This window comes from Ictalurus punctatus, chromosome 16 (genome assembly GCF_001660625.3).
Source record: "Ictalurus punctatus breed USDA103 chromosome 16, Coco_2.0, whole genome shotgun sequence".
Lineage (NCBI taxonomy): Eukaryota > Metazoa > Chordata > Actinopteri > Siluriformes > Ictaluridae > Ictalurus > Ictalurus punctatus.
The window spans coordinates 10,142,092-10,161,651 of NC_030431.2; the positions used below are offsets into that span (position 1 = coordinate 10,142,092).

General features: G+C 39.2%; 1 protein-coding gene across 7 annotated transcripts in view; it reads right to left on the reverse strand.

The window, feature by feature from the left end:
* nbeaa (neurobeachin a) overlaps positions 1-19,560 on the reverse strand; it is a 187,057-nt gene that overhangs the window by 104,186 nt on the left and 63,311 nt on the right. For all 7 annotated transcript variants that reach the window (XM_053686816.1, XM_053686814.1, XM_053686810.1 and 4 more), the window contains exon 2: positions 1,022-1,253. In XM_053686816.1, coding sequence (XP_053542791.1) covers positions 1,022-1,253 — 232 coding nt within the window. The remainder of the gene's footprint in view (positions 1-1,021; positions 1,254-19,560) is intronic.

The following is a 19,560-nucleotide window of genomic DNA, read 5'->3' on the forward strand; positions in this document are numbered from 1 at the left end:
CTAAACACAAGTTACTGAACTACAGCACAGCAACCCATGTCCACAACTGTTAATTGTCTTTTTATGATTACATAATGAGCTAGCACTAGCGTCGCTGAAACTTGCCAACACCCAGCTTGCACATCTCCACAGCACAGGGATTTCACTTGAGGACTGGTCAGACAGGATCCAAATGAAAAAGAAGAGGCAACAACTGATATTCTAATCATGCTAAAAGCACAACATGATTTAAAAATGCCAATCAATGACATATAAATGGGGCGGCTGTGGCTCAGGTGGTAGAGCGGGTTGTCAGTTCGATTCCCGGCCCACATGACTCCACATGCCGAAGTGTCCTTGGGCAAGACACTGAACTACAAGTTGCCCCCGATTGCAAGCTAGTGCCTAACATGGCAGATCTGCTACCACTGGTGTTGAATGTGTGTGTGTGAATGGGTGAATGAGACACACTGTAAAGCGCTTTGGAACCGCTAAGGTTAAAAAAGCGCTCTATAAGTGCAAACCATTCATCATAAGGAATAACAGAATGATGGCTCTGTTAAACCATTCAGTTTTAAATATTAGGACTGCAATAACTAAAATGTACAGGACACTGCTGTGATTATAAAAATATTCACATGAGTATTTAATGACTAGGTTAGAGGCATCTTTTTTCTGCCACAAACCATAATCTATGTAGGATTAAATTATACTGTCAAGGGGAACTATATAAGAACTACTGCTGCAATTGCAAAGACTGTCCTGTGCTCACCCCATGACTCTCATTCACAATACATTCATAGTGTACATCATTTTAACACACTTAGTACTGTTTGCCTTTACAGTATACAGCTGGAGAAGTCTAACGATTTATAATCCGACTATCTGATGTCGCCCAGATGAGTCTGATTTCTCTCAAGTTTTATTTCGTGCCACTGTAGTATCTGGCTTGCTTTCTGAATCTCGACTAAACATCGGAAGAGCCATACTCTCTTTTGAGATCTCGTATAAACGATCCTACCCAGACTTGAAAGCAAAGTACCTGCAATCATGTCGTCAACGGAGCTCATCTTCTGCAGCACCTGCTGTATGAGGCCCACCTCGGTGCAGGTCTGCAGGTTGCGCACGCTCTTGCGCAAGATGGCCGTGAACATGCTCCAAATCTCAGCCTGGCACGTCACTTCGCAGTGTTCCAATAGCTCCACCATGCACGTGATGCTCTCTGCATCCTGGATGATGAAGTTCATCTCCAGATCAAACTCCCCACCAACGAGCTGAGAAAGAAAGAAAAACAGGTCATGAGAAAACTAGTATGGATTTAGGAGGCAAGAAACAGACTGTTTGAGAAATGCAAAGAGAAAGAGAGCTAGTCACTGTTAGGCTCTGTAAAAGAACAGAAAGAATAAACAGAGTGATGCACAGAAGAAAAGGCAGAAGGGCAATTATTAAAAAGGCTGCGGAAAGAGATGCAAAAAAAAAAGTTTATTAGCCTGACAAACTCGGCTGTTTGAGTACTTGAATTGATTATAGTAATAAAAATATACAAAAAATGTTTTTTTAAAATTTATTAAAGGGGGTAGTTGCTAAATTGATGCTGTATGGCAACAATGAATACGTTTATATGGACAGCAATAATCTAATTATTCATCTTATTCTGAATAAGACAATATTCTGATTAAGGTGTTTACGTGAGTCGCTTTTAGAATATTCCTTTCATGTTCCCGTGTTACATGTTATAGAACATAGATCGATTAATGGCACACATCATTACGTCCCCACACCACGCCGTCCGACGTTCCCTCCAGAAATTCACGTATTAACATGCAGTTCATCTTCGTTATGGTACCGTATACAGTTTTAGCTGTTTCATTTTTAATTTTTTTAAAGTTTCAAGTGCAGTTAATTATTTATCATGCTATACGTACAAATAGACGACTGCTTGAAGCCGTGGGCTGCGTCCCAAACCGCGTACTTACCTACGTGTATTTCACCTACTATATAGTAGGTAAGTACGCGGTTTGGGACGCAGCCGTGCTCTCTTGTTTGCCGTCAAACGGTTGACACTGCCGTTTGTGTACGTGTCCTGTCACAAAATGCTGTGAAAACTTCCACATGGTGTTAATAGTGTGATTATGGTGTTTGTATGTCTGTAATGCACGTCAATAATGCGACTAAAACAGGAATACTCCACACGTCTTAAATCGTTTTGTGTTTACTTCGAGTATGACTTTAGTCGGATTAAGGTCATCAATAAAATTGCCGTTTACATGGCAGTTTGGTTTTTTTTTGCTACGTAGGCCTGTTTAAATTTGTGAATGCACATATGCAAACATTTTACCATTTTACTACTCAAAATATATATTTGAGGAAAATGATAAAATAAAAATGACAAAATGACTAAAAATAAATGTTAACTTAGCTTAGATAGTGTTTCAGTTTTGTCCTGTAAGTAATTTTTTGTTGAAAAATTTAACTTTGAGAGCCCTCCGATGATGACCTTCATCATGCCATGTGACTGCAGAAAAGGAAGCGCAAACAGCACTTCCTAGTCATGTGACATGGCATTTTTTGTTATGTCAATGCTAAAAGACCAATTTTTCCAGTTAAATAGGAAAATAGTAGTTTTGCATTATCAAAATTTGAAGAAAAATAGTCACCATATAATAACACCACGCACTAAAGTGTTAAGAGCTGAGGGCAAAGAACTGGGTTAATGACAAAGTTCCTGTCTGAGGCAGCAGACAGAGGAAAAGCGTACTGACATATCAGAAGCATGGCTTTGCAGCAAAGAGTAATCAATGCCATCGCTCTAATAGCTCAACAGCCATGAAATTGGCTGGTTCTAATGCAAAGCCCTGCACCTTGGGGTAAACAAGGTAGATGCAAGAAACAAGAACTCGATTCTCCATAAATGATTGCGATTGCACAAAACTGAGCCAAGCTTGACTACCTTGGGTTTCTTGCTTTTCATATTGTGTTCAATATGTCTCCATTAATCACTGATAAATCATTACAACTTCTGCCAATACAGAGAGAGATAATGACATGTTTTGCATGTTGAAGTGCTGTGCAATTAGCATATCAATAATGCAAGCTGGTAACTGGCAGATGGCCTTAGATTGTTACTGCACTCTTATTTTAGGCACGTTTAAGCACAGGAAGCTTGTTAGAGTAACAGCATAGTAAGAGTGGAAGTTGTCATGAATGACCTCTGCCTTTCTGAAAACAGTAAATAACCTTTCAGAGTAGTTAGATCTGGCCTTAGTCTAGAAGTGTCAACCTCATTTTAGATAATCAGTCCGTACAGGAGTTTGCAGTTTGTTTTTTTTTTGTGTGATTGTTGCGTCAAAATGTGTAATTTTGCCGCTGCAACGTGCAAAGTTTTTCGTGATTTTTTTTTTTTTTTGCTAAAAAATACTTGAATTGGCGAAATTGCACAAAATTGTTTTGCACGGTTCTTTTGCAGTGCTGTTTGTTGAGACCTTTTAAATGAGACCTTTTTGCTGTACTCATATTCAATACACGTGAATCGAAGAGGGCTTTGGTTGAATGCGTGTTGACATCACGTGATGCGTCTTGGCCCATTTTTTTTTTCTTGCAAGCTCCTCCAAACATTCAGAGTTTGCTTGATTTTGCATTCATTTAAATGAATTGCGTTAAAAATCCTGGCAGGACTGGATAGTAGACCAAAAAAAAAAAAAAAGAACACAAATAAAACACGCATCGCAATCAAAACAAATTATTCCAAAATTATGTTTTTTACCATTCAGTGTCTTGCACAAAGTTTTCACCTCTTGAACCTTTCGACATTTTGTTGAAATCGTGAAATGGACTTAACTGGGAAAAAGTGACATGGACTTAACTGGGATTATGTGTCATATAGCTTGCAAATGAACAAATATTTATCATTAACATTTTTTGTTTTTATGGTCCACAAGATAATAATTAAGAATAATTTCATTCTAAATACATTTGGTAGAACAGATTAGGTCAGTGGGCCGTATATGTCACCCCATCTTAGTCAAAATGTTAAGCCTGACGGGGTGTATAGTGTGCAGAAGAACATAACTGCATGTCCGAACACTCAAGCCAAAAAAGTTCACTGTAAGGCAAGCCAAGGATAACCACTCCAATAGATTATTACTGCACCATTACCGCTCAGTGGTCATTAGTGAGTGGAAGATTAATTGTTAGATGCTTAGCAGTCAATAACGGACACTCTAAAAAGAAATGGAACGTTAATGTGACTCCCGTGAAACACATTAGATGTTGATAAATACAGCACAGTTTGCCATCATGAAGATTTCATGCATAGCAGAATGTTCTTAAGAATGTACATAAATACACTCAAATAAGGCTAATTCTGAATAAAACATAACCCCGGGCTATTGCAACCCTATATACATGCAAATACATACTATTCACTCTGAAGAGTCAATAGCACATCACACAAAGATGAAGAAGGATCATAGCAAGCTTCTTTACCTCCTACACACACTGCATGCTTTAGACAGCACATGTATAAGGATAAGGCATAGTACTGTTCTTTTTTTTTTTAAACAGTCATATTTCTGTGATTGCACATTACATACCACATAGGATCTTTTAAGTAGTGCCAGATTTCATTATGAGCTTGAGTAAAGCCGAAACAAGCACACCGAATACCTTTTGCTGTGAATCAACATTCCTGCACCTGTGGGGTTTAGTGCAAACTATTCAAACACAACTGATTGAGCTTGGTTCAAGGGCTCGCTAATGAGCTGATGACCTGATTCAGGTTTGTTTTCATTCTTTAGTTCTTTAGCCAAGGCTGCTGTAAATCTGCACCGTATGTATTTATATCCCCTCAGAATAGTGGTTCTCAAAGCAGGGTATGCGGCGAATACGCCAAGAGGTCTCTTTTTACTGTGGAAATCACAAGCTACCATTAGCAAAGTTATTCTTTTTTTTATTCCGTTCTTATAGTTATTAATCTGTTTGACAGGTCACTTGGTTTGCGTGAGATTAATCCTCATAACTCAATAACTCAAAAAGAAGTAGATCTATAAATGACCTCAACATGAACCTAATTCAATCGGCTGGTGACTAGTTCAGCAACACAACGCTCTATGACTGTAATAATAGGCAAAATATTATTGTACACATTTACATACCGAGTCCAATATTTGAAACGTTGGATTGTGTTCATTAAAAATAAATCTGTGTTGAGGGACTCCATATCTATTTTACAGTTACAGGGGTCGTTGGTTGCTGGATGGATGGATGGATGGATGGATAGACAGATAGATGTTTGAGCTCTTAGAAACTCCTTTTGATGCGAACTCACACTCCCATGGCATTCTGTCTATAAAAGAGTTTCCTAGCAGAGTGCATTTACTTATGTCCTTGCCAAAGACAACACCTGCTACAGTAGTCACTGTATAGCTCACTCGGCCAGCCAGCCGGCCTCCAGAAATAAGCCAGGCAGACTAGTTAGTATGTCTTTAGAAATGAACTCATTAATCTTCAAATGAGCCAAACAACAGGGTCCAATAAATGAGCGGAGGGGAATCTTATTCGCTTGGGCACACAGGCGAGCAAGTGAGGTGGACTTAAAAGTGGTATTACTCAATAGAATATAAAATAAATGCAAGTTAACTCTTTGCTTAGTCGATACGTTATCCCATTTCTCGGCTGTATCGCTTTAATTGGCTTTGTCAATGCTGAAACTTAAACACTGCACTTGGCTATTTAAACAGTCACTGATTATTCTCTCCAAACAAGAGGGAGGGTCCTGCACTCTGCCGCATGAGATCGAAAGTACAGCGATTGTGCAGGGCCATCACAGGGACATCGATCCGGAAGAATGTAGAATTCATTAGCTGAAATTAGGCCAAAGTCTTATAGTGTGGAGGAATTCATTTTCCACCCTACTTTCCTGGAAGAAGCACAGAACATCTCTTGCAGAATGCTAATATTTAGACATCTTTATTTCTGCCAGTATATGTATGTGAGAGAACTCTTTAAAGAAGATTGGGCCATTTCAAAGCCGTTTGTCATTTCCACTGACACCTCAGAGTAGGCCACAGTGGTTGGTGAGGAGTTTGCTCTGCTCTGAGGAAAAAATATAACTGCCATTCAATGTTTAATGTGATGTTGCCAGGCAACCATATATATTATACAAGCTATAAGATGCCATGTACATTCGGGCTAAAGCGACAAAAACACTAGTCAGACACTTCAAGTGAGGAATTGGGCAAACTCACAGCATTTGAAATTGCACATGGCTCAGAATACCTGTAAACGTAGCAACAATACTGACTGGAACAGATCCTGTCTGCGAATATAGCTTAACAGCTCGTCACAGGGACACAAAGGTTCTGGGGGAATTGTGGGAACACAATTGTGGGAAGCCAAGAATGATGCAAAGGAGGGGCAATCTGAGAAAGTGACTAAGAGAGAGAGAAAACCTATGGGCAATCTGAGCAGAATTTAAAACAGTCAGACAGAATAAAGTCACCATACATCTTGTTTTTTTTAAAAAAAAAAATTAAAAAAAAAATGTTTTACTCTGTTCAAATCAAATACGTGTTCATGGCATTGAACCATACAGACACATGAGCATGTGGTATCAGCCAGAAGACTAGAGATAGCAGATGAATGCCTGCTTCTGTTAGACATCAGAAATATTTGTTGTGCTTTTCCATCCTTAGAAGAGACAGTGTACTTTTCTTTACTTCTCTAACCCACAAAAGAGAAGAAAAAAAAACTTCCAACATGAAGAAGAAACGTTGAGAGGAAACAGACTCATCTGGATAACACGTGATAGTCCTGGGACAAGCACAGTATTGGGGAAGTAATGAGGGTTGTGTGAATATTTCCAGGGTTAAATGGGATGCATTTACAGCATGTCTAAGAAACACACTGATGCAACATTCTCTTGCTTTAAGAAGCTGGTAATCAGATGGGTCTTACAGTTAAAACAGTAAATTTACAGCCATGAAGAAGCGCATGCCAATGATGTAACTAATCAATCTCTCTAAACTTCAGTGATGTCTAGTAGAAAATGAACATGTCCCAGGGCTTTCTTAATCAAAACAATTTGTGTCACTTTTTGAACGCGAGATGGGGGCAATTAAAGCCAATTAAGGATCTGAGGCCTGATGAGTCCCCAGGGAGTGTTGGTTCTTTCCACACAGATGTTTTTCTTTTTTGTAAATTGCACATTTGTTAGGTCCTAGGCTGCATTTGAAAGAGTAACTTACCTAAAAGTATGTATGACACTAGAATAGCACAAATTCTGGGAGCCTAGAGCCTATGCCTGGGGACTCGGAGCACAAGGGCAGGGAACACCATGGATGTGCTGCCAATCCATCGCAGGGCACAATCATGCACACACACACGCACACACACACACTACGGACAATTTTGAAATGCTAATCAGCCTACAACTCATGTCTTTGGACTGGGGGAGGAACTCGGAGTACCCGGACGAATCCCCCAAAGCACGGGGGAGAACATGCAAACTCCACGCACACAGGGCAGAGGTGAGAATCAAACCCCGGACACTGGCAGCCTGCTTGCTCTTAACATAACGTCAGAAAGTATTTTATTCAAGCTTACTTTTGCAAATATCCCCTGATTTCAGACACATCCTCAGCAAACACTGTTTAAAATATACCAGAAAAACTCGCCGATACAACTGGAATGTCTAGAATTCATCCAGATGTCTTTTTAGTACAGAAAAAAATAATGATTGTTTATATACAGTATACATGACATCAAACTTAATATAAACCAGGCTAGACAGACTGGATGTCTCTGGTCAGTTAGTCCACAGGGTTCAGGTAGACATTTTATAAAATCCTCGAGACATTTAAAGCCATCTTTTTTTCCTTATTGTGCAAACTGTTGGCAGCTGTATAGTAGGCATATTTACTGTACATTTAAGTGAGATGGAAATAATAAGTACAACAACAACAACAACAACAACAACAACAACAACAACAACAACACCATCTGACCACCACCACTGGGCACAACAGATGACATTTCAAATGGTCATCACATGTGTACAGAAATGTTTCCATGTATTCTTTTATTAAGTTTAATTCAGATGTCCATATATATTATTATATAATATTTAGAACAACTAATCAGAATAAACTGTTCTGAATTTTGAATACTAACCTATTTACATTCAAATTTATACTGAGAATGTACTACTAATGTACTGCTCTCAAGCTCACCGAGATGACAGAGAGATGTATGTACTGTAGTCTATGAGCTTGTCCTTAAACTGAACTTCCACAATAATTGCCCTACAGGGTGTCCTAAAAGTCCATACAAAGGGGACTATGTATGACAGATTCCTGATCCAGCCATGAGAATATATGAATATATGAATATATGAATATATATATATATATATATATATATATATATATATATATATATATATCTCACACATATACACACATATACACACACACACACACACATACATACATACATAGATGACCATATATAATTTAAACTAATTATGAAAAATTTTGAAAGTCATTTTGCCAAAAAGTGTTAACTTCCCCCATGCATGGAACCTTTTAGGACGCCCTGTACTTCAAACCTTAAAGATTTCACCTCCCGGGACACGCTAAAGAAGGCTTTTGAGTGCTGGATAGAACCTTTTCCCCCTACAAACTCATAGATTCAGATTTAACTTCACTGAAGCCCAATGTGGCAAGCCTGGTGTGTGTATGATGATGCTCACTCTGCTGAACTATCCTTTACGTCCTCACACGGTACATTATCATTCTGTTGTGGATATGGACAGATAATTTGTAAAGCAGGAAATCAGACACATTCCATCATTTCCATCTATATGCAGCATCATATTATTAATGGACTGCTGCAGTGATCAGCACACATGGCTTTGCCAAGACAGTATTATTACATGCATCAAATCCATTTGCTCAATAATTATGGCCTTTAATTCGGTCATACTGCACAACTCCCCCACACACAAATGCACACACACTCTTTCAGTGCGATAGGTGATCTCACTAACACCACAAACAGTCCAGAGATAAATCTGATACATTCCAACAACAGTGGACATATAATAAAACCATGAAGAAGCGGATTCAGACAACATAATCCAATATCTGCCCATAACCAATATTCCTTGCAAAGCATGCCGGAGATTTAAAAAACGGATGCACATTGAATCAACATTAATTATAATATTCTAGAATAATGTCTCTCAAGCCTTGTCCTGCAGTACTGTACCACTACCCTTTACATTCTGGTGTTTTCCCATCTCCAACTCACCCAATTTGACTCATCAGCTGAGCAATATTGCTGAACTAGGCTGAACTGAGTAAGTTAGAAGAAGGAAATGTTAAGGATGGTGTGAGAGACTGAGCAACACTGCTCTAGAATATCAACTAAGCATGTGGATTAAGCACTGCAGTGCAATGGTTGAGTTCTTAAAACAGAAATGTTGGTTCTTGGATCATTAGTCACTTAGGACGGTATCTTAAATGAGACTGATGTGATGACTGTGTGAACTACCAGCTGCTCTGTCGTGCTCGTGCTCGTGCTCTCTCTCTCTCTCTCTCTCTCTCTCTCTCTCTCTCTCTCTCTCTCTCTCTCTCTCTCTCTCTCTCTCTCTCTCTGCAGCCATTTGCTTTGAAGGTCAAGGACTGCAGAGGTTCATGACTAACCATCTGCTATTTACTTCCTCAAGGCTAGACTGACTGATTTCCATATCCATGAATTGAGTTTGTTCCACTTACTGATGGAAGAAGTCCATTAAATTATGGAACATATGATGCTGTTTACTATTCACATCCTTTTAGGCATTTAAATTTTGAAGTGAATTAAAAATAGGGACTATTACCATAATCATAATTTTAGAGCAGGTCTCAGCTTAATAATGTTCACACACTTAACAATGCAACATGAATCCCTCATTTCCAATCAAGTCCATGCTGTTTGACCAAAGTATTTGATGAAGAGCATAATTAGAGGTAAAACTGAAATTGGGAGACGAGCCAGAGGTATGAGCGAACCTGTTCTAGTATACCGCTGAGCATCTAATTATGCAACTGCAAGACTAGCAATCTATTCAAGGCCAGTACCAAAGGGAGAGAAGCAGCTGGCATGAGCTCCACAACTTCTTTCTGGAGCTTTCTATTACAGGCATACATCCAACACATTAACAGATATTTTATATGTCTATATCCTATATACATAGACAATTCAGACAATAGTTTGATAGACATATGTATAGTAATGGCCTAAACACACTCCAAATGGCCTCGACAATAATTCAGTAGTCCCTTTTACACAAATAGTGAAAAGCTTGCAACCTCTCAGTGCATCTGCTCATCCAGAAAATTAGTTAATAGATCCTTTTCACACTTCCGGATTCTGCACAATAGGAGTCATAGTAGCATGTTGATCCTGTAACTCCTGTTATAGTTTTTATCTCAGTAAATATTTGGAGTCAAAACTTTTAATGGCTTAAACTCAACAACAACAAAAAAAATCAAATGAACTTTCTCACCTTTTTCCATTAACCATACACACATGATAAAAATGCAGTGCATACACATGTAAATAACAAGATTTAGAAGGATTGAAGAGGTTCAGTTGAAACAAACAAACAAATGAATGAAAATATCATGTCAGTTTACTGATCAATGTGTTCACTTTATTTTGGTAGATCGTCACATGCTGACATTCACAAGAAAATTCTAAAGGTTTCGTAAACTTTCAAGCACCATGGTATATTATTTATATATAAATAATACTATTATTTATTTATAATTTTTATTTATACATAAATATATACTTTTTAGCATCTTCACCCTTTTCGCCAAGAATTTCCAGAAAAGTACTCTTGACATTTTCTCAACTGACTTCTTGAGGAATCCCCCCGAGATGCTTTATAAACAGTATTAAAGGAGGTCCCACCTATGCTGGACACTTATTGTCTGCTTTTTGGAATATTTTGCTCCAAGTTATCAATTTAAAAAAATATTTTTTTTGTAAATAAAATTTTATTCATTTCTTTCATTAGAAAACTATATTAGCACAATTATATTTTGCCTACAACATTGATTTCAAACATTTACTCATACACCTTCAGATCAAATGGTTTTTAACACCATGAGAAACATTTAAGTCAAGTGTCTCCAAAATTTTGACTGGTTGTGTGTGTATATATGTAAATGTATATGTCTTCAAATCGTTATGGCAACACACCAGGTTGGCCTCTTTCCTCTCCTTCTCTCTCCATGGGGGCAATCTATCAAATCAGACAGGTTAGGATTAGGAAAAGTGGCAAATAATCTTTGCTGTGCTCACTGGGCCTGACCTCATCCTGAACATGAACCAGAATTTTAGAACAGAGCCCAAGACTTTACAAAGACTACTATCTCACTTAGCACAAAATGGCACGAACAAGACTTTTCTCGAAAGCTCCACAGAGAATTGGCTAAGCAAGCGAGGACACTTCAGAGGCAGCTGAGGTTACCAAGCAAGGTGATTTTAATGAGCTCTAAATCTGAAACGCTAATAAACCAACAGAAAAGAGCCCGATAAAAAAAACCCCGGTGTAAACCAGGAATTTCATGCTGGGAGCACAACTCTCTGTAGCGTGACAGATTTAATAATAAACTCATTCTCCTGTAGCTTCAGCTGTAGGACAGCAAGTCGCACTTCTCCATAATAACCTTGGTTTACAAAGAGAATTTCTTTTATACATGTAAACATGCCCTTCCTTTTGTCCTTACAAAGGAACACATTTTCCTACCCAATCACTTATGCCGTGCATCTTCATCTGAGCTGATATGTGTGCAAATGAGCATAACTCGAGCATCATTGCTCATTTTTAATTTTAATAAGCTGAGGTCAAAGGTGAGAGGACACTACAGCATGGTTGGTCAGCCATTAGCCACCAATCGCCTGTGGAGTGGAGAAAGGTGCATTGAAGTACCGCATCATTAATCGGAACCATCAAAGGGCCCTGGAATGGTCTGCTGTGGCAGTGGAGAGTGCTAATTGTGTATTCGGCTCCCTGGGGTAATTTGCACCCATTGTGCAGCAAGAGCCGAATCAAGACACGAGATCAGAGATTAAGCACTTAACGCGAGCAGAAAGGAGCTTTTCATATACAAAGAGGAGGAGGTGAAAGCGCTGAAGGAGAGACGGTTATTAATGGGTGGCCACAATCTTGAAAAAAATTACATAGCATGCAAATAGTATGTAAAAATATTTAACGAACGAACATCGCAACCCTTTAATCTCTGTCCACACTGTGCTCATGAAATGATATTCAGTCCAGTATTATTATTACGTCCATGTTTCATTTACAGGCCCTCTTCTGAAACACGTGAGAAGCAGACGTAGAGCTGACAGCTTTCCTCTCCACATTCATCACGCTCTGGCTCACAGCTTGAGTGGAACATGCAGTAAGGCAGTATATCAGTGCAAGGGGAATAAAAGGTCACGAGTCCAAGATTCGAATAAGAATGGCTGCTAGAGAGAACTTAACTAGAAGGAGGGGTTTGTGGATAATGTCGGAAATTCATGAACCGAATTTAAGGCTGAATTACAGTGGATGGAAAATCCTTCTCCAGGGGACTTCATGTCTTGTGCAGTTGTAATGCACCTGATTCAGCCTCTGAAGGTCAGGGCTATTACTAGAGTAAGGTATAGACAAGCAGAGATCAAACTATGCACAGTATGGAGTCCTCAGGACTGGAACAAGTGGGGAGCGATCAACAACTCAACCGGCTTCATTTCACTTTGTACGAATACTTTGTTTATTTATTTAAAGGTAATATTGAGGCACAGACGTGTTGTGATAATACAGAAATGGAAATAGTGTAGTAGTATTAAACAGACTGACACTGAAATATTCCATAAAACCACCATGTGTATTTAACTTCCTCACCACAGACAAAACTAGAATACTATATTTCGATATTATCGGATTGAAGTTGTTGATTAATTTTCTATAATTTTGGCTGCAAAGCAAATGCAAAGCAGACTTATATTAACACAAATAATTCCAATATGTTAGTGTTTCTATAGCAAAAGTTTACGCAGGGATTTGCATGTGGGTAATAGAGACCCCGAGTGGTGCAACAGTAAACAGTTCTTCCTTTTCTCGGGACATCACGACGTTCGAATCCTGACGAGGCCACAGCCATGGCTGGGAGTCAAGAGCGCAAAACTAGTCGCACCTCAAGGTGGGATGGCATTAGTATCTGTCCCCTGTCAATCAGGGCAACACCAGTCCATTCCAGGAGTCTGTGAGCTCATGTGCAGTGTGCAGAACAGGGAAGAAATCTTTTTCCTGGTTATGCTGCCCTGTGATGCAGCATGCATGCATAGATAGAGAGACAGACAGATAGACAGACAGACAGACAGACAGAGAAATAGACAGAAAGACAGACAGAGATAGATAGATAGATAGACAGAAAGGTAGATAGATAGATAGACAGACAGACAGAAAAACAGATAGACAGAGATAGATAGATAGACAGACAGAGATGGATAGACAGACAGAGACAGATAGAGATAGAAATAGACAGACAGAGAAATAGATAGTCAGACAGACAGATAGACAGACAGAGTTAGATAGACAGACAGAGAGACAGATAGATAGACAGATAGACAAACAGAGAGACAGATAGTGACCGATAGACAGACAGAGATATATAGACAGAGACAGAGAGAGATAGATAGAGAGATAGATAAATAGACAGATAGATAGACAGAGAGACAGAGAGGCAGACAGATAGAGATGGATAAATACATAGACAGATAGAGAGATTGAGAGATAGACAGACAGAGAGAGAGATAGATAAGCAGAAAGACAGAACCATTGATTAATAGTAGAGGGAAATTCACACATTACAGCAGCTAGAAGAATGGTTGCATAAGTAATTATGCAAGCGATAATTATTAAAGAAGTATTAAAAAAACTAAACAAGTATAGAATATTAGACAGGTGAGGGAACAATTGTTTATAGACGTTATAACATGAGTGAAAACAGGATCCAAGTTGTTTCGCAAACCTTCCCCACCATTAAATGTAACTAGAAACTAGATAAAATGACACGTATGGAGTTAAAACCTGTTGTTAACATGTTACCTGTTGATGTCTGAATAGAGTGCAGCAAAAATGACGCGTTTTTGTAGTCCGGAAGTTAGCATCACCCTGGTTCCCTCGAAAAAAAAACAGGATTTTTCCACTGGCTTTTAGATTATTGCAGAAAATAAGCTCTGTGACCAACAAAAGTTTATGAAACTTGCACATTTTGTTCATCAAGATAATCCTCACAAATGACCACAACTTTCATGAATTTTGAAGCTTAAATACAATTGCCAGAAGTAAAAAAAAAAAAGCTAAAGCTATAGGCTTTAAATGAACTACACCACGGTCACATGACTTCAACGTCACCACGGCTAAACTCCCCACAACTCTTTCAATCTTTATTTTTAAAAAAAACACTACAATTGGAAAAATACTATAAATTGATAAATCTACAAGTTGGAAAGTTTGAGTTTGAATAGTTTGCAAGAACGTGGGTATTAACACAGCGAGGCTGTAGTAGAAGGGTTTTCCCGTTCAGCGTGAGGACGTTTAATGTCTGCATGCCCAAACGGGGGCAGTGGTAGCTTGACGGTTAAGGCTCTGGTTTGCTGATTGGAAGGTCGGGGGTTCAAGCCAAGCTGCCACTGTTGGGCCCTTAACACTCTCTGCTCCAGCTGTGCTGTATCCTGGCTGACCTGTGCTCTGACCCCAACTTCCTAACAAGCTGGGATATGCGAACAAATTTCACTGTGCTGTAATGTATACGTGACTAATAAAGACTAAATTAAATGAAAAATGAAATGTCCCATCTTTCTTCCTCTGTGGTTTTCCTTGCCTCCTGATTGGTCGACTTCAGGAAGAAAGATCGCTAACTCAACTGAGCACACCCCACACTAATTCAAGCCGACGGCATCCACATCTTTTCGACATGTTTAAAAATGTTCAGAAGGTCGTAAATTGCTCAAGAGCATCCGGTTTCCACTCGACTTCTGCCGACAAGAGAAGAGCTCGCACGACAGGCAAAAATCGCACCGAGTACGCCCGCCTTAACGTGGCCCTCTCGAAAGTTTTGATTCTGCCGAGAAGAGGAAGGAGTGCGAGTACATCATTGTGCGGTCCACTGCATGTTGTGTGCAATGGGGGACAGATAATTTAGTATAAAAACATTAGAAATGAAATGAAGTAGGAGAACTTGGTTTAGAGTCTACAATATTGCTGCGTAAGAAAACTACAATATAAACCATGAAAAATGCTGTACATTGCTAATCATAATATGCTTCATGTTAAAACAAGCTTGATTATGTAATGTAATTACAGGGGAAGAGACGCTGGGGTTGGAATGGATATAAGGTTCTCTCTTCTTTACCTTATTGTGTGAAATATATGAATGGCAGGAGGATGATCAGTGCTCATGACGCGAGCTCTCCTGGTGATTCTCCATGTGTGATTACATGTGCTTCCCAGTCAGCGTCACCGCAATGCCACGATGCCAACCATTTCGAGCAGCGCTCTCTGAAATGCACTCCAACTTTCTCTCTCAGCCCTTAATACCTCAACCGAAATCTAATTGTCATCACGCACACTCTAGTAGTCACATGTCAGGGACAAATTGAGCAGCCAATCTCTCACGGTCACTCACTCACACACACACGTGCCCACACATTCTCACTCTGTTGCTCAAACACACACACACATACACACACACACACACGCGCCAGTGAAGAAAGCAGAAAGGCCCTTTTGTTATATCAGCTTAAGTTTTCTGGATCCATTGTGATGGCCATCTGCTCATTCAGTCCCACAAACCCCTGAGGAAATGCAGTCCAGTGGAGTGGTCCTGCTGTTTCTGTTGGGCTTCCGCTTGGCACACTAGTCAATCAACATGTCACTATCCATCATCGTCAGTAGAGACAAGGAAAGAAAGACAATGTGAGCTTTTGCCACAAAAGAACATCCATTTACCAAATAACCCGTGTAAATAAATGAACAAACAAAACCCCCCACATATATACATACAAATAGATTTCTGATATCACAACCCTGAAGCGTATTTGAATCTCTTTCAATGCTTATAAAAATCTTTAAATGATTCAAGTCAATTAATAGACTGTAGCTGAATCCTACATTTCAAAATGAACCAAGTTGAATGGCCACTACATAAATAATCAGATCACTTTGCACCAGTGTATTGTTTTTTATTTTTTTTTACACATCTAATATTTTATTAGCGGTGGAATTCTGTCCAGAACGTCTTGGCTTGTTACAAGATTCACTGTACAGCTATTTATTAGTGGTCACTTTTATGCTAGTCAGCACTGCTGGAAAGACCCCTGAAGGTTAATTAGATTTGGACGGTACGGTCTCACCCCTGGCTCTGGTTCCTGTCTATTTCCAGTAGAAAAGCCTTGGAAGAAGCATACAAAGCTTAAACCCATCCACAGTACACAACACAATGCTACTGATGAAGCTGCTGTGTCAACACTTCTCAGCTGAAAACAGTGAATACGCCTCTCTGATCAGCACATATACTGCAGTAATGTATTAGCAAGGGACAGGAGTGGCACAGAATCTGCAAGACGGTAAAAGGGTGACAGACAAAGAGAAATTACGAATTCCCAGCTCCTCAGGAGAAAGATATGAGCGAGCATGTGTCAATTTTATGAAGGCTAGGGTGAAAACTAAAAGCCCAACACACCCAATAACAAAGCCACTGGCGGCCTGCATACAAGATCCAATCCAGATTAAACCCACTGAAAAACATGAGACGCCTAAAGCACAACACATCTGCGCTTAAACTTGGCAGCAATTTCTAGCACTAAAATCAATGTTAAAGCACAACATAGCGTGTGATTTTATTCAGTACAAGCTTCTCAACAATGTCCAGTCTACCACCATTAACTGAGGGAATTATTTTGTGGGAGAGACACACAGTATAAAGAAATGGACAAAATAAATCTATTATGGACTAAGTGATTGGACATCAGGGATGATATTGGTCAAGAGAGCACACACAGTGAAAGTTTTGGTGTTAGGCATACAGTATAATATTGCAGTCTTTTACCTAGGGCTGGGCGATATATCGATATAACACTGTTACTAAGAGGCTGAAACCTGTCCTAGCATCACAATGCCCCTGTGTATCATGCTGTGTATCAAGTGCTACACTGTTATGACGGGCTTTCATCAGGCTCCTTGTGTTTGTCTGGATGCTTGTGTTTTCTTTCTCTCTCACACAACAGTGCCATGAGTGTCATCATTGGTCACAATCTGGCTCCCCTTCCAGGACACCAGACCAGACCAGGCAAAACTGACCCTCCTCACTTTGGTTCGCCAAGTGGTGCAGTAGCTTTAGTCTCTTGCAGTATTGTTGAAATGCTCCCTCCATGTTCTGGTCTGGCGGCGGGCGTTAAGAGGGAATGAAGGCTACTCTCAGTCACGCAGCATATCATGCCATAATGAACTGTCCGTGCATGCTCACCCACACAAGCTTTACACTCTCATTTGTCCAACAAGTAAATGTTTTTATACTAGTGTGGCTAGATGTTACATTTTACAAGTTATCTTTGTTATAAAAATGAAATACCCTGAACTACGTACCATATGTTTAATTCATCTGGAAGAATTGTGACCAACAATGAGCATGTTTATGGAGGACGAAACCTGCAAAAACAATAAGTTACTTTTTTCCCCCTTAATCGTTTATTTATTTCTGAATGTAGTTCCGTATTTATTTTTCCATAGCGCATGCTGACAAGAGGACGCCAATCAAACACCAGTAGGTGGAATTTACACCACCACTGGCTGATCGTTGTAAAAGTGCGGTGCTTGACTGTTTGGCTGCGACTGTGTATTATCAAGTCAGGCTAGCAATTGCCAGAGACCTCCAAAGGCTCACTGGCACTGCAGAAGTACATTATCTGCTGATTATATACTCTTCAAAGTGGATGCAGTTAGGTTAGTTTGTATGGAGAACGAAAGCTGCAAAAACAAATAATCAGCAGATAACGTACTTGTGTTTCACATGTAGCGCTAAGGAAAAAGAAATACAGAGCTACAAAAGTACGGAAAAAAGTAACTTTCAGTTTAGCACTTCCTTTAACACTTTTGCATTTCCGCAACCATTTATTTAATTTCTTTCAATTATTTGTTTATCTCCTCGCACATTTAATTATTTATATATTCATCCATGAAGGAGTTCATGCATTTATATATTCATTTATTTGTGTGTTTGTTTATTTATTTATTTATTCCTTCTGCAGGTCTCGTCCTCCATACCTGTTTAGCATGACCATACATCCTACACACAACCTCTAGCTTCTCAGCTTTACAAATGAAGCTCGTACTGAAAACCGAGCGAGTGAGGTCCTTGTGCTGCTTGGACAGTGTTACATTAGCAATAACAAAACACTGTGTAGTTTAATTTAACTATGTGAATGATACACAGCAGTCTATGAACACAAATACACTGTCAGAAGTTTTCCATGGTGTTGGAGTGATACCATCAAGGGGGCATGTTTTGTACCTTTAGTGTGCTTATTTTACCTGAAAACCTTGAAAATTAATTTAAAGGACATACTGGACACCTTAAGGACCACTACTCTAAAAGCAAATTAAAGGTACATGCCATGAACTTTCCTGTGTAAAAGATACATAGTAAAAATACAAAACGTGCATCTTTGATGGTATCGCCCCAGCAACAAGAAAAACTACAGGTTGGTGAATTAATTTTAGAGAGTATATGACTGTTAATGAAAAAGAAAGCAAAGAACATGTTAGCAACCCAGTGAAAGGTATTTGATAGAACAATCTGAGCATCTGCAGTGTTTTTCAAGCTTTAATAAAACTCTCATGCTTAAAATCAAGTTAAGGTGCTCTAAGAGATCAGTCGGAGCGGGGTATACTGAAATGCCTACTAGAATAATACCCTGCATGTAATATCATAAGATATCACATAACCAATTATCAACACACACACCCTACACTAATTACATTATGGATTCAAAGGCTTAGTTTGAAGGCTAATTAAAAGTAATTAGGAACCAGCAAGAAACAAAAATCTTTAACAATTTTTTTTAATTGTAACGAAATTCCACAAAAAATTTTTTTTTAAAAAATCAGTCACCAGTGTGGATAAACATGACAACTGGACTGAAATGCTCAGTGGGAAGAAAGAACGTGGAAGAGAGAGCATTGCATAGTGGGAGAAAGAGAGAGAAAGGAAGTGAAAGACAGAGAGATATCTACCCACACATCCCCCTTATCTTCAGCCAGCAGGGTGTACATCAGCCTTAACCAGGCATGTTTCTGCAAACGGACAGCACCCCTCACTGTCTCCACACCCACTGTGTGTTGTATATTAAGCGAGGAAAATCCATTGAGGATTGATGTTGGACCTACATGACCCTCCACACTATCCAATAAATGTGTGTGTATGTGATACATGAATGGCCTTCATCCCCAGTTCAAACTGGCTACATTTTCTTTTTCCG